The 23685-nt window shown below is 41.6% G+C and overlaps 1 protein-coding gene across 4 annotated transcripts in view; it reads left to right on the top strand.

Annotated features, from left to right (window-relative positions):
• Nucleotides 1–3477: 3477 nt before the first annotated feature.
• Nucleotides 3478–23685, top strand: part of HPS3 (HPS3 biogenesis of lysosomal organelles complex 2 subunit 1) — a 37106-nt gene continuing 16898 nt past the window's right edge. The window contains exons 1-7 of one of the 4 annotated variants that reach the window (XM_019630717.1): nucleotides 3478–3840; nucleotides 11273–11764; nucleotides 12430–12601; nucleotides 12703–12788; nucleotides 15891–16083; nucleotides 19829–19910; nucleotides 22321–22475. In XM_019630717.1, the coding sequence (XP_019486262.1) occupies nucleotides 3624–3840; nucleotides 11273–11764; nucleotides 12430–12601; nucleotides 12703–12788; nucleotides 15891–16083; nucleotides 19829–19910; nucleotides 22321–22475 (1397 nt within the window). In that variant the 5' untranslated portion in view covers nucleotides 3478–3623. Of the gene's footprint in view, nucleotides 3841–5846; nucleotides 5941–11272; nucleotides 11765–12429; nucleotides 12602–12702; nucleotides 12789–15890; nucleotides 16084–19828; nucleotides 19911–22320; nucleotides 22476–23685 lie in introns of those variants that run through there. The other 3 variants (XR_002122557.1, XM_019630715.1, XM_019630716.1) reach the window with 3 other exon arrangements.

Below are 23685 nucleotides of genomic sequence, written 5' to 3'. Positions count from 1 at the left end.
AGAGAGGGTGATGGGGATATGGGTGGGGCCTGAGTCGACTTCTCTAATAGGCAGCATTTGAGCTGGTTCTTGAAGGATGATACCACTGGGGAGAATAGAGATGGTAGCAGCACATTCTAGGAAGAGAGGCAGCACAACAGGATAATGAGCCTATGCTCTAACTCAAGACAGAATGATGGGACAGAAAGATGGAAATGCAATAGGGGCATTTTAGTCTAATCCCATGTCCACCACATGATTTTATAAGGACCCACGGTCTTGAGACTGCCATTGGTTTGATTTTGGCTTTGGCATATCCATCCCAGGCTGTGAAGACTGAGGTCCTATGAAACTTCATCCACAGCAAATAAAACTGTCAGGTCCTCAGAGCTTCCAGGACACTAATTTATCCTGGTGAAAAATAGTGATATTAATAAACCCTTCTGCCTTGTACTATTTCCTGTCATCACCCCCCACCACCAATTTCTATTTGGAGAACAAAACTGGCAGTAAGCCAAGCTTCACACCTCTTGCAGACCTGTTGGATAAACACTCATACACACTCATGGCAACCATTTCACACCTAATGAATGGGGGTGCCTGTGTCGACTGCCTGCTTGGCAGGAGCTTGAGAGCTGCTTTCACTTGGATTCCCTCTCCTGTGGGCCTGGCAGCAGTGGGCAAGTTGTGACCCCGCCCCCACTTTCTGCATGTGAGGTGACTTTATGCAGTGGGGCAAAGGTCTGGGAAAGCCCACTCCCCCCCATGGGGTGTGGCATGCTTTTAGAAACCTGTCCTGTTTGAGATCTCAGGGAAGAGGCAGATTCAGATTTATGAAGTCTGAAACTTATACAATTCAGGGACTCTCTTTAAGCAAAAGAATAGCAAATTATGAACACTAAGTAAGATTTGAAAGTTGCTATTTCTTTAGAAAGAGACAAGAAATCACAGCAAATTTCAAATCTTAAAAATACTCACCGATATCATAAACACTACAAAATCCAGAAAAATGTTATATACTTTTAACTGCTTAACATAGGACTAAAATATTTTTTCCTATTTTTGGGGGGGCGGTGGGGGTATATACTCTTTATATCACTTCTTCACATGGCAACAGTTTAGTAATAGTTTTGCCCAGAGAAGATGTCAGTCTTATCTCTATCATATTTGCTCAACATTTTTTCTTATTATTTCAAGAAGTTTCTTTTAGCTACACAATTCATTATTGGAAATATCATGTAAATGTTTACGATTGTTGCCAATTTGGGGAAAACTTCCAACAAAATTGACTTCCTATATGATTGCAAGACTTCAGAGCATATCAAGTATTCTTCAGCAGTGATTAATCTTAAACACTCTTTGAACTGACTCATTAATCAGTTAATCATCCATGTCCTCATTGTAGAGTTGTATGTTACCTTCATAGGTGTTAGTTTATCAGCAAGAAAGGTTACTCTTTCTCCAATGTGTTCGTATGATTCACTCTTCATGAACTGGATTATTAAACAATCCAAGAGTCTATTCATTATTATTTTAATGGAAAGCTGTCTCTTCCTCTCACTGAAATACTGCTTTTAATATGATTAAACATTTTTTTTGGTTATAGTTCTAAAAAAAAAAGTCAGCATTCTGCAAGCCTGGAGAAAGCCCTCACCCAACTTTGGTGGCAACTTGATCTGGACTTCCCAGACTCCAGAAATGTGAGAAATACATTTCTGTTGTTTATAAGCTGCCCAGTCTGTGGTATTTTGTTATAGTAGCCCAAATGGATTAAGACGGTGGCCATCTGCAAACCAAAGAGAAAAGACTTAGGAGAAATCAGACCCGCAGACACAACTTGATCTTGGACTTCTAGCCTCCAAACTGTTAAAAATAAATTTCTGTTGTTTAAGCCATCCAGTCTGTGGTATTTTGTTATGGCAGCCTTAGCAGTCTAACACAGCCTCCCGTAAAGAAATGGGTGTGCTGACTGCTACCCCTGCATTTCTAAGAGGAATGCAGGTGGGTGCCCTACTCACAGCTCCTGACAAACATGGAAACTAGTTAGCATGTCGGTTTCCTAAGAATCTTAGATGAGTCAAGGGTAGGGGCCCTTATCATACATAAGAGAGAAGTGGCTTATCTTTAGAAGGGATTGGGGTTCCAGGCTTTGAGCAAATTTTAACCTCTTTCTCCAAAACAGACATTTTTTTATGCAGCTGAAATTATAATTAAATTGTACTTTTAGTTTTGAAATTTTAATTTAGTACTCAAATTGTAATTTTCAGACTTGAAGGAGAAAATTAATGAAAAGGGACAATATGGCAGATATTGGTGAAGGTAAGGGGGTGTTCATGAATATGGTTTCTAAAACAAACCAGTTGTCATTGTTTTCTTTAGCAGATTTCTGTGTTCTCAGCTCTCACTGGCTGACCAGAACAACCTGCTCGTCCAATCTCTGCCTCACTGAATTTGATAAACCTATTGTTTATCAAATTAACAGGGTCCCTACTGGTCGAGTGAAGCAGAGAATGATATTACTTAGGGGTACTTTATTCATCTGGAGGACATAGGAAATAGAGGCAGAGTTTAATTTCAATCCAATTGCACCCACTTTGTAAATTCTTGGAAGAAAGGGCTCATGAGGGTGACTGAACTGGAAATCGACTGAAGGAAAATTTGCTGTTTCTTTTCAGTTCTGTCCCTGCATGCCAAAAGCAACATCCCTTAATCTATACTTAAATACATATTTTCTGGATGAATTGGAAAGAGTAACCACAATACCTGCTTCATTTAAATCTGTTAAAAACAACAACAAAAAACAAAATTGGGATTGCAGCTACAAACGCCACGTTTATGACATTAGGAATACAGGGTACAGGCTGCGGGATAGTTTTGGGACTGAGAGACAGGGGATTTTTGGCCGTAGTCCTTCTTTCTTCCGGGGCTCAAACTAATCTTTTGTCAAATACCTGGACTTCACTAGATGACGTAAACGGATTCTTTCCTTCAGATTTTTTTTCCAAGCATGTTCTAGGCATTGCTGTTTCCAACTAAACCATTTTAGAATTTAAAGTATTTCTGAGCACCTCTTCCGTGTGCTTAGCACCTAGCGGAGCCGTGTGCACCTCGCTTCAGTTTTTGCAGCCCTAATCTCCAGAAGCTCATGGCTACTGGGGAGACATGAGTGATGCCCTTAAGTAAGTACGAAATGATACATGAGAGTAGATGATGGAATGTTAAAGCTTACTCAGGGCCTAAACATCTCTCCTGGCCCAAAGCGGTAAGATGAAAAGACTTAGGGAAGGACACAGGGGTACCTGCGCCCGCCAACATCTGAGCGCGGAGCGGTGGCCAGGACTGGGCGGCTGGGTGTAAGACGCTGGGACCAAGGGTAGGCGGGGCGCGGGCTTAGGCGGAGCTGAGCTGAGCAGGGAGGGGCCGGGTGGGTGTGGCTGCTCTGCTAGCTCCAGCCTCACGGGGCGGCGGCCTCTTTAAGAAGCGGAGTCGCAAGCGAGCCCGGTTGGCGCTCACGTGACTTAGCTCCGCGCACTGGCTCGCGGAAGTGGTCCCACCTCCGCAGCCGGCGCGGGGTCTCCGGGAGCCCTGCCGGGCCGGCCGACCGGAGCCAGCACCGCCGGGCTGGCCCGCAGCCGGTCGCTGGGATGGTGCACTTGTACAATCTGCACCCATTCGGGTCGCAGCAGGTGGTGCCCTGCAAGTTGGAGCCCGAGCGGTTCTGCGGCGGGGGCCCCGACGCGCTCTTCGTGGCGGCGGGCTGCAAGGTGGAGGCGTTCGCCGTGTCGGGCCAGGAGCTGTGCCAGCCGAGGTGCGCCTTCTCCACGCTGGGCCGGGTGCTGCGCCTGGCCTACAGCGAGGCCGGTGAGTAACGGTGGGTCCGGGGGCGTCTGGGCCCCTGCGTCCCTCCTTGGGGCCTCCTTCCTAGGGGAACAACGTCCCCGGCGGCAGCTCTGGGTGGGACAGGGTCTTCGTGCTTCCGGGAACTGGCCGGATGGTCTCGCTTTGCTGTACGGTTGTCGTGGCAACCACAGGTGAGCGCCTGCGACTAGGTGGGAGGATGCTGGCTGCTCCACGCGTCCTAGCCAGAAAGGCCAGTGGTTGGGTGGCTTGGCTCCACGCAACCCACTTTAAACAAAAACAAAGAAAAAAAAAACCCTTTTAGTACAGACAATTTTAGATACATACACAAGTGGGAGAATAGTATCCTGAACCCCCAAGTACTCTCAATAAGGTTCAACAGTTATGCCTACTCTTGGCCAGTCCTTTTACATCTATAGCTTATCCACTTCCTTTTGGAAAGCTCACATTATATGCTGATTTTAAAATCTGTATAAGTGGAATTCAGGTCTTAGATCGCCCGCCCTGTACCCCCACCCCCCAAACAGCGTAGCAGCATGCACTACTCTTTCTTCACCAGAAATGTTAAGACATACCAAGAGGGCCCTGTGTGGGCGCATGTATCCCTATTTTAGAAAACTCCAACATTTAATAACAGGTACTTCTTCAGATTAAAAAAGGGTTCACCATAGGATTCTTTTAATTCATAATATACTTAAAGTTTGATTCCTGCTTTTCAAGAAGGGTGTAAAGATGTGAAGTACAGTATTTATGGTGGAAAACCCCTGACAGAAGTACTTACTAATGAACCTCGAAGATTGCGTCTGATCCCTTCTTTGCCTGCAGCTGTTGGGGTGTGAGTAAACTTTTGGGTTTCAGTTTCTGTTAAAAAAAAAAAAGTAAATTGAATCACTGGATCAGTGATTTCCAGACACTGGGATTTTGTGGATCATTAAAAAACTGTGGGGCTACCATCCATAGTATCTATTCATTTTGTCAAGTAATGATATGTATTTTAAAAAAAATGAAAAGTCCTACTATTTACTGTCACCATTATTTATAAAAGAAAAAAACCAAAAAACCAAAAACCAAACACTTAGTACTAAGCCTTGGTTGTCTGCTTTATGACCAACCTACAATACTGTTATTATTTTTTCTTTCTGACTAATGAAAACATCAACATGGGTCTGCACTGGTCCACAGACCTATTTGAAAACCATTTATTAGATCTGTAAGTTCTCTTTTAGCAGAAGATTCTGATTTTGGTATTTCTTATGAAAGCTCTCTCATAATCATTTCATAATATTGGTAGTTTTCTCCATTCCACCCCTCTTTTAGGCACAGGAGTTTTCACCTTCAAGAGCTGTCTCTACTGAGTGGCAAACTCACTAGTTTCAACTTTAGAGTATGAGAGAGAGAGAGAGAGAAACATTATGTTTACATTATTTACTCCATTCTTCCAATGGACATTTATTCTAGAATTGGAAGTGGCAGGCATTATGTAAACCTCTAGCATTATGTAAACCTCTAGCATTCTTGCCTGTCAGTAGTGATTCTGGGGATCCTTGGATGCCACTGGTGGTGCATAAGAATCACCTGGGAGAGCTTTAAAACATACTGATGCCTGGACCACAACCTAGAGAAACAGTGTCAGTTTCCTGGAGCGTGACCCAGAATCGGGGTGAGTCTAATATTTAGCCAGGACTAAGAACCACTGACCTAGAGCCATACTGGTTGCTGTAGGCAGTGAGTAGAATGGTGACCTCATTAATGAGGCCTTGAAAAACAAAGATGTTTTTATAATCCAGTGGCTGTCTTAAAGAAAATCCAGGAGTCATGTGGAACATATTAGCATGGGTCATATAGCTCAAGGGTAACTTCGGATCCGCAGCTTGAACTTCAGCCCCTGGGTGCAGCTATTAATCTGCACATAACTGACTCCTAGCTGTGCTGATATCCAGATAACTTCTGTGTCTCAGCTTTTTCCTTTTGGTCTTCTTTCTTCCCACTCACAGAAACTTGGACATAGGGGATTCCTGCTCCAAGCACCCAGTGTCTTCCTCTGTAGCAGATCTCCCCGTGTCAAAAACAGAATGAATCTTCTGTCAGCCATTAATGTTTGCTGTACGTGTTTTGCAGCTCTCTTACCCAAGCAGTAAACATTTTCAGTTTTTTGAAATCTCTAATTAGTAGGTTGATATTCTCCTTTTATAAAATTTGAGGGTGTTAGGGAGAAAGTAGGTAGAAATTTTGAAGGACCGTAGTATGCTAAGATCATCATCAGTAATGGAAACTTAATTTAGGCTTTGTGTATGAAGGGAGGAAGAGGAGATGTGAAAACTCATTGCTTTCGAGGGAGAAAGGCCTGGTGACTGGGGTTGAGTGCTGTGAAGGAAACCCTGGTGCCGGACACTTGTTTTTGGGGTGTCTGAAGTTGGTGGGTCGGGTAGGACAAGACCAGATGGTCCTCATCACCTGTCCTTTAGCTCAAGTATACTAAACAAGCTCTCGCCTTATTACCTCCCCCCAATCCTACCCTCCCTCAACTTTTCTAAAGTCATAAAACGTATTTTCATGCATTGTATATTATTTCTGCCTTCTGATGTCAATTTTGTCATTGGAGTATAGTGTTTTCCTTAATCTGGTATCTGTGTTAACCACCAGGTTTGTGATCTTGCTACATAAAAGGAAAAGTTTACTTATTTTAATTAATTAATTAATTAATTTAAAGATTTAGGGAATTGAGGGAGGGAACAGTGCTGGGAAATCGCGATAGGGGAACAGACAAGTTGCTGTCCTTTTCTTTTTCTGTGTAGTTGTGGAGGACGCCGCTTCACTGGCCCATGTTGGTATTGTGATTGTTGCGCTCTTCCTGGCTGAGGCAAATTGGTGCTGCCCATTGGACGGCTGACTCACAGCAGCTCACGGCGGCTCACGGCAGCTCACGGCAACTCATGCCAGCTGCTGGCCGCTCACGCTGCCTGTCAGACACTCACGGTAGCTTATAGCAGCCCACTGCAGCCTACACTGTTGCCAGTGACTCTCTGCAGCCCAGCTCCAGGTTGAGCTGTTGTTCACCATCTTAGCTATAGAGGGCGCAGCGTCACTGGCCCATGTGGGATCCGAACCGGCGGCCCCGCTGCTCAGAGCTCGCACTCCCAAGCCAACTCTTAACCAATGAGCCACTCAGCCAGCCCCAACGTTTACTTATTTTTAAAAATCGATGACTCCTAGGGTTGGCCAAGTGGCTCAGTTGGTTAAGAGCATGAGCTCTGGGCAACAGGGTCACCAGTTCGATTCCCACATGGGCCAGTGAGCTGTGCCCGAGCTGAGCTGCCACTGAGCTGCCAACAGATGGCAGGATGGCTCAATTGGTGAGACAACGAGCTCCTCACAACAATGTTGCCAGTTCGACTCCTGCATGGGATGGTGGGCTAGGCCCACCCGCAACTAAGATTGAACACAGCACCTTGAGCTGAGCTGCCATCAGGTGGCCGGATGGTTACTAGACTTGGAGCTGAGCTAGCTGCGGCCTCCGCAGCTGAGATTGAAGGACAACAACTTGGCTGTTCCCCTTTTCCAATTTCCCAATAAAAATCTTAAAAAAAAAAAAAAAAGAAAAAAGAAAGAAAAGAAAAAGAAATCAGTGACTCCTGACTAAAGAGTATAAATATGAGAATGATTTTTTAATTTACTTAACGAAGACAGATCTGTTGTAAAATAAAGCCCTGGGTGCATAATGCTTTAAAAAGTTTACTTCCTTGCTTTTATAAAGGGCTATAACCTCCACAGAATCCCCTAGACTTATATCTCCTTTCAAACATTTTGAGAGCATAATTGGGGAAATGAGCATCAGCTTTTGAGCTAACCAAATCCAGGTTTAAGTTCCAGCTTCCTCCTTGGTTGGCAGTGTTGCTTTAGGCAAATTACTTAGCTTGTCTGAGCTTCAGATTCCTCATCTATAAAAGAAGAAGGGGAGAATATTGTAAAGGTCTGTTGTGAGGATTAACTAAGAAAACTAAAATTCTGATCATATCAGATAGACACACTTAGCGAGTTCCAGGTCATTATTTATAAAACAGGTTATTAATTTGAAAACATACAAGACAGCATGGGCACTATCTATAGTTTGCAGATTATATATAAACAGTTGATACATAGACTGTCAATGAAATAGGCATATATTTATAGATGCGTGAATAAAACACTTTTATTATAACTAAACAAATACTCATAGTTTTAAAATTCATTTACTACTAACCTGAATATGACACCAAAGCACAGGCAACAAAAGGAAAAATAGATAAAATTGGACTTCATCAAAATAAGAATTTTTGTGCATCAAAGAATACTATCAACATACTGAAAAGGAAGTCTACAGAATGGAAGGAAATATTTGAACAGCATATATCTGATGAGGGATTACTATTGAGAATATGTAAAGAACTGTAACTTAACAATAACAACAAAACCTAATTCAAAAATGGACAAAGAATTTGAATAAACATTTCTCCAATTGGTCAACAAGCACATGAGAACATACTTAGCATCACTAATCATCAAGGAAATGAAATCAAAACCACAATGAGGGGCCGGCCGAGTGGCGCGATGGTTAAGAACTGGCTTGGGATGCCAGAGGGCCCCGGTTCGGATCCCACATATGAGGGCCAGTGACACTGCCCTCTACAGCTAAGATGCTGAACAACAGCTCAATCTGGAGCTGGGCTGCCGTGGGTCGCTGGCGACGGCGGCTGCAGCCCCTGTGGCAGTGGGTTGCCATGAGCTACCGTGTGTAGCCAGCAGCCAGCGTGAGCGGCCAGCAGCCGCAGTGAGCGGCCGTCCAGAAGCCGGCGACTGATCTGCCTCACCCGGGAAGAGCGCAATGATGGTGCCAACTTGGGCCAGTGAAGCAACATCCTCCACAACTAGACTGAAGAACAAAACAACAGCAACTTGTCTGTTCCCCTTCCCCTGATTCCCCAATAAAATCTTTAAAAAAAACAAAACACAATGAGATACCATTTTACACCCATTAGGATGGCTATTATAAACAAATAGAAGATAACTGTTGGTGAGGATGTGGAGAAATTGGAACCCTTGTGCATTGCTGGTGGGAATGTAAAATGGAGGAGCTGCTGTGGAAATCAGTATGGTGGTTCCTCAAAAAATTAAACAATTATCCTGTGAGCCAGCAATTTCACTTCTGGCTATAGACACAAAATAATTGAAAGCAGGGACTTCTGCAGGCATTTGTACACCACTGTTCATAGCAGCATTTTTTAAAAACAGCCCAAAGGTGGAAGCAGCCCAAATGTCCATCAACAGATGAAAAGATAAACAAAACATGGCATATGCATATCTGTTACCCTCATATTCATTATAGCATTCCTTACAAGAGCCAAGACATAGAAACAACCTAAATGTCCATTGACAGATTAATAAGCAAAATGTGTTATATACTTACCATAGAATATTATTCAGCCTTAAAAAGGAATGAAAATCTGACACATGGTGCAACACAAATGAACCTTGAAGGCATTATGCTAAGTGAAGTAAGCCAGACACAAAATGACAAATGGTAAGTTCTATGTTATGTGTATTTTACCACAATAAGAAACTTAAAAAAAAAATTCATTTACTGAGGGAAATCTAGGAAGATGGAGGCCACAAGGCATCTTTTGACCTCAACTCCATCCACACTGCTTCTCTGGAACAGAGTGAGTGAGCAAGTTTATTGAGCCTGCAGGGTATATTTAGGCATCCTACCAAGGTCTCCAGGGACAGAGCAGGTTCAGCCTCCATCTCTGTGGCATCAGAGGAACCAGTATCAGAAGGCTTGCCTCTCTCGAACATTGGTGCATTTTGGAGGACCAGGTGGCTGGCCCAGCCCAATGAGCATGCGCAGAAATGAGCTGCACCTTCTTACTTGGTGCACACAGATACAGGAAGTCAGCATGCTAATAGTGGTGTTTCAATTTCAGTTCATTGGAAAAGGGCTTGTGTCCCTAATAATGTTACTTTATAGTAAGTTATACATTTTGAAGAACCCTGACTTATTCCCCCCTCTTACCCACAAAGTTCTAAAGATTAAAAATTTAAATAAACCACTAAAATGGAATATTTTATTTTAGTGTAATTTGGAGGACATGGGAGACTGGTTAAGCAAGTTAGGAAACTCAGAAGCCAAAAAGGAAAAGATACTTATCTGACTACAGATACATATCTGATACATAGCTGCCTAAAAGTTGTGTGGTAAGAGATGCCATAAACAAAGTAAAAAGTCAAGTGATAGACTATCAAAACTCATTTGCTGTTCATGGCCAACAAAGAATCAATGTCACATTTACCCAGAGAGCTGCTATTAAGAAAAGCAAATCAAACCCCATAAAAAAGTGGATAACTTGCAGAAGAGAAATTATCCATGGCTGGTAAATATAGGAAAAGATGACCCCAGCCTGTTGTTACAGTGTGGAGTATAGCCGGGTTCGGGGGGGTGGGGGGTGGGGAGGGGAGAGTGGGAATACTTGAAGGTATATCATAGGGGCATTGTTGAATAAATTATGGCACATGTACATACGGGATATTATAGAGATATTGAAAAGAATGTTAGATATCCACGTATTGACCTGGAAGGAAAGATTTATTGGTAATTTTTAAAAGTTGCAGATCATTAAATATATTTAGTGTGATTTCATTTTGGTGAAAAAAAAAAAAAGAAGCAGAATACCACCCTCTGATTTATGTTTATCTGAGAGAAAGGTATAGAAGGGCACATCCCGGGCTGTATGTGTTAATATCAGCTCCTCGCAGATTGGCCTGTAGGGGAGAGAGCATTATGCTTTTCATGTTTTATCTTTTTACCACTTTGACTTCTCACAACAAAAAGTAATTACAAAATTATTTTGTAATTTTAAAAATCTAGTAAAATCAACAATTAAGGGAAAATTAGCTTAGATTTAAATTTTATTTACTATGTATGTACAACCTTATCCTATTTCTCAGAGTTCACTTGAAGATGTGACTTTGTGAGACGGGAAGGGATTGTAGTGTAAGTTCTGCTAAACTCAGAGATCCTTAATTTATACCTAATTTTCACATCAGGCTAATAATACTACTGAACTCTATATCAGGAGAGCTTTGTTAGAGCTATAGATTCATAGCTACAATAAACACTCAGAGCTAATACAAGGAATAGAATGTAAAGTTTCTATGTAAGCTACATGAATAATTAATTGGTTTCTTAAGACATTAAAATGGAGAGAGATTGTATTTCAGAACCTAAATACCTAATATCAGCCAAAAATATACCTAAGATCCTATTACTTAAGGTTTTGTTCTAGTCAGTCTTTGATTCAACTATTCACATTAGGATTCATTAGTAGTTCCTTTTCACAGCGCAAGGTAAGTGGTTGTTTCTAATTTACAAATTCTGAGTATAATCTTATTTCCTTCTCAGGAGACTATTTGGTAGCAATTGAAGAGAAAAACAAATCTACGTTTCTACGCGCTTATGTGAACTGGAGAAGTAAAAAGACTGAAAACTCCCGAGTGTGTATCCGAATGATTGGACATAATGTGGAGGCACCCTTCTGCGAAACCTTCCGAGACCAGATGTCTATTGTTGAAATGCCGCTTTCTGAGGCCCCCTTGTGTGTTTCCTGTTGCCCTGTGAGAGGAGACCTTCTTGTTGGCTGCACAAATAAATTAGTCTTATTTAGTTTGAAGTATCAGATCATTAATGAAGAATTCTCAGTATTGGACTTTGAACTTTCTTTAATTATACACCTATGTAATATCACTCCTGTTGAAATTTCTTTCTGTGTTGGATATGTCGCTGTCATGTCAGACTTAGAAGTCTTAATCCTAAAATTGGAGTCAAACCCTAAAAATGGAGAGAGTGTTAACCACCATCCACATAAGACCAACAGGCAGATGAAACCCGCAGAAGGTAAATGATGAATTTAGCTAGCTTGCTTGTTTTGTTTTAAATATAGAGATAACCCTTACTTCTGGTAATCTCTGAAGGGCTCTTATATATATATATATATATATATATATATATATATATATATATATATATATATATATATATATATATATATATATATATATATATAAAATCTCCAAGCCACATTATTTATAGATTTAGTTATTCCTAAAACATGGGGTTTGGGTTTATCATGTGGCTGCCTATATCTTATTCTGTAGCATGTACATGTATTCCAGTAATATTTGTCATTAGAAATAATGGCACAGCTGCTATGAGATGAGGGGTTTCTAGTCCCAGTTCTCATATTTACTAGTTGAATGACCTTGGGTTCTGAATACTGCCTCTGAGTTTCAATTTCCTCATGTAAAGTGGGGATGATGATAAATCCTGTTTTACTTTATCAATCATGAGGAATCAATGAGCAGGTGCTAAGACTTCAAAACCATAGTGTCTTGGTAACACACGAGATGTGTGTGTGTGTGTGTGTGTGTGTGTGTGTGTGTGTGTGTGTGTAAGTAAAACTACTGTATGTCTATTTAATTGGTGAGGGGATGTTGTGAAATCTGATTTTCATTCAAGTATTTGGAGTTATGAAATTCTTTTCTTAAATATTATCTTTTAAGGCATCAGTAATGAAGCTTTACAGCTTGAGTCAGATGATTTTGTTATCTGCCAAAAGCCCATGGAACTTCTTGGTAAAAAAAGTGAACAGTCTGGAATATCTGTTACACTGGAGTCAACAGGACTAGATGATGAAAAAGTAAAATATTTCCATGTTCAGCACCTGCTCTATAGGTATTAGAAAGCTTTTTATTCCCCAGCATTTCATATGTATTTTCCTGCTTAAAGTGTATGGAAATTAGATCTCTCCCCTCTCTCTCTTTTTAAACTCACAGACGTTTTGCTCCTGATATTTCTTCCTGTGTCTTGTCTGATGACATTAAGTTGCATTCCCTTCAGCTGCTACCCATTTACCAAACAGGTAAGGATGACAGTGACACAGTGCAGTGAGGTGAAGGGCTCTGGGTTGGGAGGGGAGGCTGACGTGGGTCATCTGTTTGGTTCTTCTGCAGAGTCTCCCCGGGGCCTTGGACAAGTTCCACAGCAAACCCCTGTGAGCACGAGAAGGGGAAGTTGTGTCTGCTAGGACAAGCCATGGAGAGGATGTGAAAAGCTAAACCCGTTTCCCTTTTTGAAAAATGGTCACTAGACCCACAAAGGGAAATCAGAGCCCTGCTCTGATAAGCCGAGGCTTATCTGGGTTCCAGCTGGGTACCTGGCAAAGGTTTCCCGATGATCTTGTGAGCAACATGGGAACATGTGGACTGAAGGGAGATTCATTTAGAGCAGTGTTTTTCAGCTTTGCTGCACATTGGGCTTTCTTGGATGCTTTTAAAAATAGTGATGCACGGGCTCTTCATGCTGGAGATTCTGACTCAGTCGGTCACTTATAGAGCCTGGGTGTTGGTATTTTTGAAAAGCTCCCCAGGAGTCGAATGAGCAGCCAAGCTTGAGATCAACATTGGGCTGTGTGCTTAGTTCTGGCCTGCTTAACATCTTTAGATGTTGCCTAGGGAAAGATATAAATGTTATTCTGATTTAAACGTGTTTGTAACCTTCATTTTTAAAAAATTCCTTTTAGTGAACATTGAGTTCCTGCTATGCTGGGTATTGTGCTGAGTACTAGGGAACCAGTAATGTGCAAAAGCAGGCAGAGTGCTTGCACTTGTGGGCTTATTTCATCGGGAGGCAGACGATTAGTGATCAGTCCCAACAAGGAGTGGGTTACACCCTGAAATGGGTGCACTGAGGAAGAACCCTGCCCTGAAAGCGGCTAACAAAAGATCCTGACCTCAGTGTTGGTCAGGGAAGGCTCCCGAGAATGAGGATCCTAAGTGAATCGGCCCTGTTTGGGGGTAGAGGTGATGCAGAAGCAGCAGCAGAGGCGTGTGGGCAGGAGAATCTTGTTTGAGGAACTGAGAAGCGAGACTGTGGGGACTCGAGCAGGGAGCGAGGGTTGTGAGAAAAGGCCGGATACCAGACGGCCCGTTGCCATGTTAGAGGCTCAGCTTTTTATCCAGTGGCTTCCCATAGCACTTGCAATAAAATCCCTGGTTATGTCCGTGGTCTACATGGCCCTCATTCAGGGCTTTTCCTGTCCCACTCACCCTGTTTCCTATCCCCCATCCCTGTGACCTGTCTCTTCCTCAGATATCCCACGCATGCTCCCGTAGAAAACCTATTATTTACTGTGCTTAGAATGTGCTTCCCATAGATCCTGCATGACTGGTGTCTTTGAGTCATTCAGCCCTCAGCTCAAAAGTCACCTTGCCACAGAGGACTTTGCCCTGACCTCTCAATTTAACCTGTTCCTTCTCCACATACCACAGTTTTGTTTATTTTCCGCCCCAGCCTACGTTACCAGCATGATACAGTCGCCTTGTGCTGTGCACTGTTGTATCCTCAGAACCTAGAACAGTGGCAGTTAGTAGGTATTTGAGGACTATTTACTTAATAGGCAAATGAATGAATATTTGCATATTTGAGTGTATATTTGAGCTGGGCCTTAATGGATGAGCAGAGCTTTTAGAAGATGGATAGTTTAGTGAGATATTACATAAGGGGAGCCAACATGTGCAAAGTATAAAAGCATCATGTGTGTTTGGAGATGAGCAAGCGGTTATGCATGACCAGAGCATGAGGTGTGTAGGAAAGAAGAGGGAGGAAATACTGGACAGGTTGCTTTGGGCCAGCTGTGGAGAACGCAGAATTGGACTTTCTTCTGTTACTAATGAGTATCCCTGAAGAGTATCAATCAGAGCTATACTTTTTAAAAAACTTTGATTATGAAAAATTTCAAGCACACAGATGTAGAAAATAGTGCAATGCACCCCCTGTACCCATCACACAGCTTCAACAATGTTGCCTCGTGGCCGCTCCCTGCCCCATGCTAGATTATTTTGTTGCAAATAACTATCGTTTTTATAATACCATGTGAGCCATAAATAGTTCAGTATGTGTTTCCAAAAGAAAAGGATTCTTAAACCCAAAATGCCATTTCACATTTTAAAAAAGTTCACTGATATCATTAAATATCCAGTGTACACATTTCTCTGTCTAAAATTTTTTTCTTTAATTCATTTGAATCAGATTCCAGGTGAGGTTCCTACATTGCAATTGGATGCTGTGTCTTTAAAATCTCTTTTAAAATGTAGGCTCTCCCCTTCCTCCATCTTTCTCTTTTCTTTTTAGCAAGAAAGTAGGCTCATACTGTAGAATGTCCCGCAACCTGAATTTTGCTGATTGACTCCCCACAGTGTCATTTAACATGTCCCTGTCCCCTGTATTTCCCTGTGATTTGGTAGTTGGATCAAAAGCCGACTGTTCAGCCAGCCACATGTTGCACTTGAACTGTGTGACTCATCCAAACTGAGATACACTGTAAGTGCAAAATTCACACTAGGTCTTGAAGACTTAGTACAAAAAAAAATCATAAAATATCTCAATGTTTGTTGATTCCTTGTTGAAATAGTAATATTTGGGTTATATTGGATTAATACAATATATTATTCAAATATTGCCTGTTTTTACTTTTATAAATGTGATTACTAGAAAACTTTAAGTTACATATGTGTCTCATATTACATTGGACAGTGCTAGTCTAGACTTGGGCTTGATCAGATGATGATGATTTTTGGCAACACAAGTAGTGTTGAGTTCTTTTGGAAGGTACATAGTATCTAGTTGACTCTTTTTGTGATGTTAACAGCTGTTAGTGGTTATTACCTAGATCTGTTCATTTATTAGAGTTGCTATATGGTGATATTCTAATTATTGGGTTGTCGGAAAAGTCATGAAGTATTTTTTCTATGTTTTTTTGTTGCAAAAATGCGTCATGACTTTTCTGACAACCCAATATATCATTCTCTCATTTCTTACTGGCGTTCTTCTCTAAAGAGCAACTTCCCCTAAACAACTCCTTGGTTACCTACTGATAGACTTTTTTTTTTGCATGGAAAAGTCAAGATATTTTTTCCCTTTATTACTGGTTTCATGGTAATTTTTTTTCTTTTTTTTCATACAGGTTCTCTTACTTCTGAGAGAAAAAATTTGTCTCAGGAAAAAGAGTTGCTGAGTCTCTTTTGTTTTTTCTCATTACCTCATGTGGGCTATCTGTACATGATTGTCAAATCTGTTGAATTAATGTCAGTTTACCAATATCCTGAGAGATCTCAGCAGGCAGTGCTCACGCCACAATTTTTGCATGTCATCACAAGGTATGTTACAATGTCACTTGCTGACCTTTGAGTCACTTTTTTTTCTGTAAATTCTTGAGGTGTTTTCTAAACCTTTAAATGAGAATTGTGTGAACCAGTATATAGAGCATTGTAAATTAATGATATCCATTTGTCTTTTGATGGCCCCTATCTGCCTTTTTAAAATCAATGAGTTAGATTCTGGTTTTGCCTTTGTTTTGTTTTCTTAGACTGGATGGGGATCTTTGTAAAGAGCTATAAGGTTCTTCATGAGGGAAGATTTCCATTTCATAGGGAATTCTAATGAAAAGTCATTGGGGCCAGTCAGGATATCTCTAGATTTCTTTTTAGATATCCTAATTTTTTTCACTGCTCTTATCATTTCTGCATGAGTTATTTCATAATGGTTTAGAACTGTGAAGGGGCCAGAAAGACTATCTGATTCTCCCCTCTGATTAGTACAGATGGTGAAATAGTCCAGAGGTTGGGATTGGTCAAGGTCATGTTGCTAATTGGTGGCAGATGTCTTCTGAGTCACCTTATCTTAGTATGCTGACATGGTAACTGGGTTCCTGAGCAGGACTTTGATTCCATTTCCTTTTGTCTCGACAGTAAGTGTTGCTTTTGGTTCTGCTTCCTGTATTTTCAAGCTTAGATTTTGTGCAAGTCACTGCATTGGGCCCTCTGGCCAAGCAACCATGAATAAGGTACACCGACTGCTTTCTAAAGTAGCAACATAAGAGAGGGCCAGGGACACATGCACTAGCTTTGTGAAAAGTGTCCTACGACTTTATGAAAGTGGTGGTAGCACTGGCAGGAGAGAAATTACTATTGGTTGAGTCATATGGGAAAGTCCTTTGTGTTTAAAGTGAGGCCTGAAAGCTAGTTAGAATGTGACAGATGGAGATTGGAAGAGAAGAGCATTATAGATAGAGGTAAGACTATAAATAAAGGCTATGTTCAGTTTTTTAGGTGCAGCCAATAATTAATTGTATTGTTAATTAAATTATACCAAAGGATAGTGATTTTTGTTTTTTTTCATCTGAGTGGTATTGTCCGAATCTCCAGCAGGTGCTGGAGCCTGTTTCACACAGCACAGGACCCACCTGGACATGTGATGCCCCTCCTGGTGTGGGTGTTCCCTTCTCCTCCCACTCTCTGGTGTAAGGAGAAATGCTATTGTGTATTTCTGAAGTGACGATTGTGGAGGTAGCTAGTCTTCTCAATTTCCAAACTGGTGCACAGTGATATTCTTTAAATATGAAGAAACTGAAATGTAGCTCACAGCTTTGAAATCAAACTAAGTAATGTTTTAAGGTTTTGACCCAAGAAAGTGATGTGACAGAGCACTGCTTTAGGACAGTTCATGGTGGGCTTGACGGAAGAAGGGTTGAACATAGATGAAGAAGCGATCGAAGTGGTTCTGGGAAAGATAATGAGGGGTTGTGTTTGGGCAGGGCTGTAGCAGTGAGAGAAGAAAGCAGAACGGATGGGAGAGGCTTCGGCAAGAGAATTATAAGACTTGGTGCCTGATGGGATAATGGGAGTGGAGGAGGCATAAAAAACCCCACCACAGTGTGAGCCTGCTTTTATGAAAGAGTGGAGGCTGGCGTAGTGTGGGGCGAAAAGAGAAATCTGATTTGTACATTAGAGTTTTTGAGATACTTAGGGAATATCAAGAGGAAATGTTAAGTAGGCTTTTGGACACATAGGACTGAAATTAGGGAAGAGAGGAAAACTTAGATGTTTCATTACCACCAAAAAAGAGCTGGTTATTGAAGTAGTAAGCATGGCTCCATGACTGTGTAGGGGAGAAAAGTAGTTGAACTTAAAACTCTGGTGAAGGTGATGTTTAGGAAGAGAGAGGAAGAACAGAAGAAGGATCTTGAAGTATGGCAGAAAAGTGTAGCATCTCAGAAACCAAGGGAAAAACAGAGGGAGAAAGAAGGGATGAAATATTTTTTTCTGTACCAGAATATTATGCCAAAAGACTATATTTTCTTCATCTGATTGCGTAGATGTACAGGACACTGAGAGTTTAGAGAGTGGACCTTCTAAACTTAGCCCCCTCCCCGCTCCGTGTCCTCTTAAGTATGTCATGTTTCTTGAAGACTGGTATGTTTATATACCCTAAAGAAAAAAAAAATGCAACAAAAATTTTTTTAAGGAATCTATGAACAATATAAAATCATGTAAGATGTCACCCTCATAGAAATACATAAATAGGAAAGCCCCCTCCTTAGTCCTCAGACTTAAACCATGTCAATAATCGGTGTATATTCATCCAACGTTTTGAAAACCAATGCATGTATCCTGCGATTTGTTTTTTATGGAAGTGGATCACGTCTCCGCTGTTCAGCAGCTCGCAGCCTCACTGAGCAGCATGTCCCGGACATACCCATGCAGCACATCTCAGCTCCTCTGTTCCTTTATACCACTCCTAGTAATCCAGCAGTTGCCCACAGCTGGATTACTGCAGGTGGAGGTGAGTCAGAGGAGCCTGCCTTTTTATCTCTAGACCCTAATGGTCATTTCTTTTTGTGGTCATAGCCACTTTCATCAGTCATCTTGGTCCCACCAGGTGCTTTTTTTTTGCTCCTCATTGTCTCAAAGTCCCACCAATCATTTTAATTTCGAAGGGTGTTAACTCTCTACTCCAGATTTCTAAGCGTTGGTGCTCCTGCCCCAGCTGTTGTCATGACTCCAGAGGCCATGTGCTAGAACTCTGTGGAAATGAACAGAGATGGCAGTGGGCTGAGGCCGAAGTGGAAACCCCAGCATACAGGTGGAGAGAGCCCTGACTGGGCCTCTTATGTGTGCAAAGTCTCCCAGATGTAACAATGTCAGGATGCCTTTCCTGTTAAAGAAGTATTTCTCCTATCTCAAGGTCATTGTTAGGTTTGCTTTTAGTCCTCTTTTTTTTTTAAGAGTTCATTTTTATTTCTCCCACTTTTTGTTTTTAAAAATCATTCCTGTGAATTCACTACAAGATGGGTTTTGTAGCAGTTTCTAAGTTAACTGTTTTTAATGTCAGTATTGGAGTGTTGAATTATCTACACATCACCAAGCATTTGTCATGCGCTTACTGTGGGGTCCCTGGGTTGCCTTAGCGTGCAGAAGCAGCCTGGGGTAGTGGAAAGAGACAGAGGAGTGTGAGGAGTGGCTCCATTCTCCAAAGAAGGGGCCTTGGACCAATCATGAACCTTCCATGTCCTAATCTTTAAAACAAGTTGCTAGAGTAGGTAATTCTGAAGATTCCTTCAGCCTCTGATTATCAATTCTACCATTGGATGTGTGTTTGCATAATGTCAGTGTGTTGCTCAGTGTAATCCGGGATCAATGTCATCCTCAGATGAGTGGGATAGAGATGACAGTCAGGACATTTGGGTTCAGATCTTGGCTTTGATAGTGACCTCTCTGTACCTTGGGCTGACCCTGGGGGCATCATTTTGTCTGTCAAATGAGGGTATTGACCCAGATCCATGGTTCTTAATTAGGAGTATACAACAGAGCCACATATGCCTAGATTCAGCCCCTAGAGATTATGATTCAGCAGGGGTAAGGCGGGGACCAGCTATGTGTTTCTGAAAACAGGCCACAGGGATTTTGAGGTGCTCTCCTTGTTAAGAAGCAGTCAGCATTTGACAGATACTTGAGTCTTTCCCCAGCCGGGCCATTGCTCTGTTGACCTGTGAAATCCTCCCAGCCCTGGACGCGTGACTTCCTGGCTCCCACCTTGCTCAGTGGCCTCTCTCCTCTTCCTTAGTAACTACCTGCAGTGTTTCACGGTGCGGTGCAGTGCGGCCGCAGCTCGTGAGGAGGACCCAGACATGGACTCCACCATCAAGGTCAGAACTGGTTTATGGTTACAGTGAAACCAGAAGATAAAGGGAACATATGAATGCTTGCAAATTCGCTCTCGGGTCTGTGTGCGAACAGGAAAGATCTTAACATTCTGTGTATTAGAACGTGTGAAGGTCAAATAGTATGCATTTTGTGGTTCATGGTTTAGATGACGGTGTGTAAGATTACTTTGAGAACACTTCACTCAGAACTTAGGCATAGTGCATAGTTTTAAAAGTTTGGTAAAGAATATACAGTGTAACTTCAGAGAGAGTACTTCACAACTATAGTATCCTACAGTTATATTCTTTTTTTAATGGAAATATTGGTGGCAATTGTATATAGCTATTAATACAGTAGTTCAGAAATCAGTATATTCAAAAACACAAAACTGAATAAAGTCCATTAAAATGATTTATTTATTACTGTTACCAGATATGCCTATAATTCTTTTGTCATTTTACAAGCCTTCAACTACCTTTTGTATTTCTGTAGTCTAAATCCAAGAATTAATAGATATGTTAGATCAGTAACCTCATTTTTGGTAAGCTCCTGACCACAAACTAAACATAGGCAGTTTTATGATGAAATTCTCTATTTTCTGACCTTGAATTTCTATTATGAAAAATATACTGATTGTTTATATGATAGTCATCATATGCTATTTTACCTCTAAAGTATAAGCTACTTGACTGGATGTTTGTTATGAAGATGCAGGCGGAAGGAAAATCCACCGTTATGATGGCCTATATTTTACAAGTTAGTTCATGTCTGTCATAAAAAAGGTACCTGGAATGCCGTTTCCTGGAAAAATAAGTGTTCAGTAATGGTGGTTGTGTTAACCAGTCAGCCCTGTGTAGTGCGGCTTAGATTCTCACTGTTACTGTCACCCACATTATGATACATGGTAGCGTTGTCTGTGACCTCATTTCTCAGTGACTCTGTTTGCTGCGGCCCACTTGTAGCTTTCTGTTGCTGCCCAGGCTAACTGCCTACCTTCTGCCTCTTGGGAAATCAGAATCACAGCTTCCCCCATGCCTTTCTATCTAAAGATGCACATACAGCCTCTGCAAGAGATTATTTTAAAAATAAAGGTTATTTCCCTAGTAAAAATTGAAAGCTAACAGATTTTTTGTTCCTCTTTTCTCCCCACACCTTGCCGCTGCCATTTTTTTTTAAACCTCAGAAAAGACATAGGCTTACATAGATGGTGATTGTGAAGTGAGGGGTATGTAATAGATTGAGGTAGGAGCAACCTACATTTAAAAATAAATCATAATTCCAGGTCTCAGAGCCTCATAAAACCAGAGGGAAGGAACAAGGGAGAGAGGAAGGGAGAGAAGGGAGGTACGGTAGGTAGCTGGTGGGGGTGCTGCTCGTAAGACCAGTCCTCTTGGAAGTACAGGAGGAAGGACAGTGGGGATCACACCTCATGGCTCCCGGTTCCCTGCGACTCCACTGTTCTGAAACCCGAGATGCCACCTGAATGAGCACACAGTCAGTTAGCCTGCTTGCTGACTCGGCTTTGGGAGCTGTGCTGTCTTGAGAAAGATTGCAACCTCAGAGTTTGGTCCAAAGTGCACATTATCTTTATCTCCCGTTGCTCTGAGATTCCAGCTCCTCAGCACTAGCCAAGGCCACCTTAACTATTCTTAAGAGTGAAAAAATAGATGGAGGTATTTCCCCAAGGACTTAGTATAAAGGGACAAGGAAGATGACCTCTGAATCAAAATGGTGTTAGTGGAGAGGGCATGGGCCTGACAGCATCACTCTGTGAGCTCCCAGAAAGAGTTTTCCTGGTATCTTTTCTTATCTATTCTAGTTGAACTAATGCTCCCTTACAGGGACAGGAGGGGTTTCCTCCAGTTTACCTGACACGCCGCAGCCTGTCAGCCATTTTAGGCAGTGTTCATGCCTGAGGATGCAAGAGGTAGGGGCCATCTGAACATACAGGCGTTTCTATCCTACACACCCATCTGCTAAGAAGCCGTTTTATATTCTCTGTGCAGTAGAATGTCCCTTTATAGTTTCTAACTGCCTAGAAACTCCATTTGGCATACCCTTAAATCAGCCCTCTGTTAGTGGGCATTTCCCTGGTGCAGGTCACCACCCCACGGCTGCACTCCTGGAGCCACGTGAGAGTTCCCACAGCTGTGAGATGCACCCATTGTCTGCATTCATTCCGTTGGTGGATACTGAGTAGCTTTTTGGCAGGAACATATGAAATAGAGAGTTGGTTACATAAGGTTAGATAGAATAACCTCTTCACTCTGATAAGAATAGAGATTTGAGGTTGTTTTTTTGGGAGGGTTGGGGGTGGAGCAGGAAAGACTTTGTCAAATAAACAGCCAGAAGTTTGAAGGTTAAAATTCATGTACTTTTTCTTGGTTAAATTTGTGATTTTTCCTTTACTAGGCTTGCCCACCTGTCAGTATGGATGTCTGTGCTTTAAGAATACAGCTTTTCATAGGCTTGAAAGCCATGTGTCACTTTAAAAACCACATCATACTTTTGACTAAGGCAGACCCTGAAGCCGTTCCAGAGAGAAGAGAGTCACCCAAGAGGCTTCTGTAAGCATCCCTCTCCCCAAGACATCCCTGCCAAAGTTCCTGGAGTGAATTGCCGCTGGTGTATTTTGTGTGCTTCTTTCTTTATCTTTTTTTTGTTTTTTTTTAGTCAAAACTTTGATCAGATGGATTTTCTATGGTGTTTCTTCCAACCCCCAGAGGAAGAAAAAGGTTTTAATGATCTCTAGAATATCCTTTATAATTGACATTGGAACCTGTAGAAGAAAATGAATTTTAAAATAGTTTTCATAAAAATCCAGAATTTTAGATAAGTTAAAGGACATGCTTTTCTGTGTAATTAACAGGAAAACTAGAGCCTCTGACGTTAATCCAAACCACAAGTCTCCTTATACTTATTTTTCTCCTTTGACCTTTCAGTGGTTACATTTTTATCCAAAGATTATTTTCTGGTATTTCAATTCAAAAGAAATTCACAATACATTTCTTACCTTAAAGCGCTTTCATGATATATAGATATGTACTGATTTACCTAATAATAAAATTGCAATTTGATAGCACTCATTTCTGGTTGACTCTTTAGTTTTCTACAGTCACGTTGTTTAGGTTAGAATGCTCAATTCCAGACTATGCTCCTGTTTGACCTTTTCTGTACTGTGAACTTAGCAGTAGGGAATGCAACCTAACTTGAACATTCCTCTATGGAAAATTTAGTCAGGAAAGAAAGCTGTTGGGGTGGAAGAAACATGAAGTGCGTTTCAAGTCAAACATTGGTTTTAATTTTTAACATAAGTTTTTGCTTTTTGGAATTGCCTGTGCCTGCGCTTTGTTCCACCTACAGGAATAAACATGTTGACTGGTTAACTGGTTGCTTAGAGAGTACACAGAGTGGGCTGACTGACCTTAAAGCTTCTAGCAAGAGGAAAAACAACTTGTAATCATCCACGTTTGACATTTGTAAAGCATTATGTATTTCAAATGAGTTTTTAAATTCCGATTTATTTGCAGATTCATTGGGTTGAAGGTCTGCATTTTAAAAGTTTGTAAACTGTGGAAGAAAATGCATCCCACAGTGACAGCAAGATTAGGGAAGCGCTGTAAGCAGACTTGCAGTTGTGAGTCGCGTTCTCCCAGCGGCCGTGTGTGTTCTGAGTGTTGCTCTGCTGGAGCTCAGCTTAGATGTGCGGTACAGACTATGCTGGACTCATGGACGTCGCAGGCAGGAGAGCTCCTGGGCTTGGGGACTTGCACAGCC

Source organism: Hipposideros armiger, unplaced genomic scaffold (genome assembly GCF_001890085.2).
Source record: "Hipposideros armiger isolate ML-2016 unplaced genomic scaffold, ASM189008v1 scaffold_936, whole genome shotgun sequence".
Lineage (NCBI taxonomy): Eukaryota > Metazoa > Chordata > Mammalia > Chiroptera > Hipposideridae > Hipposideros > Hipposideros armiger.
Note: the sequence above shows the minus strand (reverse complement) of the source record. Positions and strands in the feature narration are given on the sequence as shown.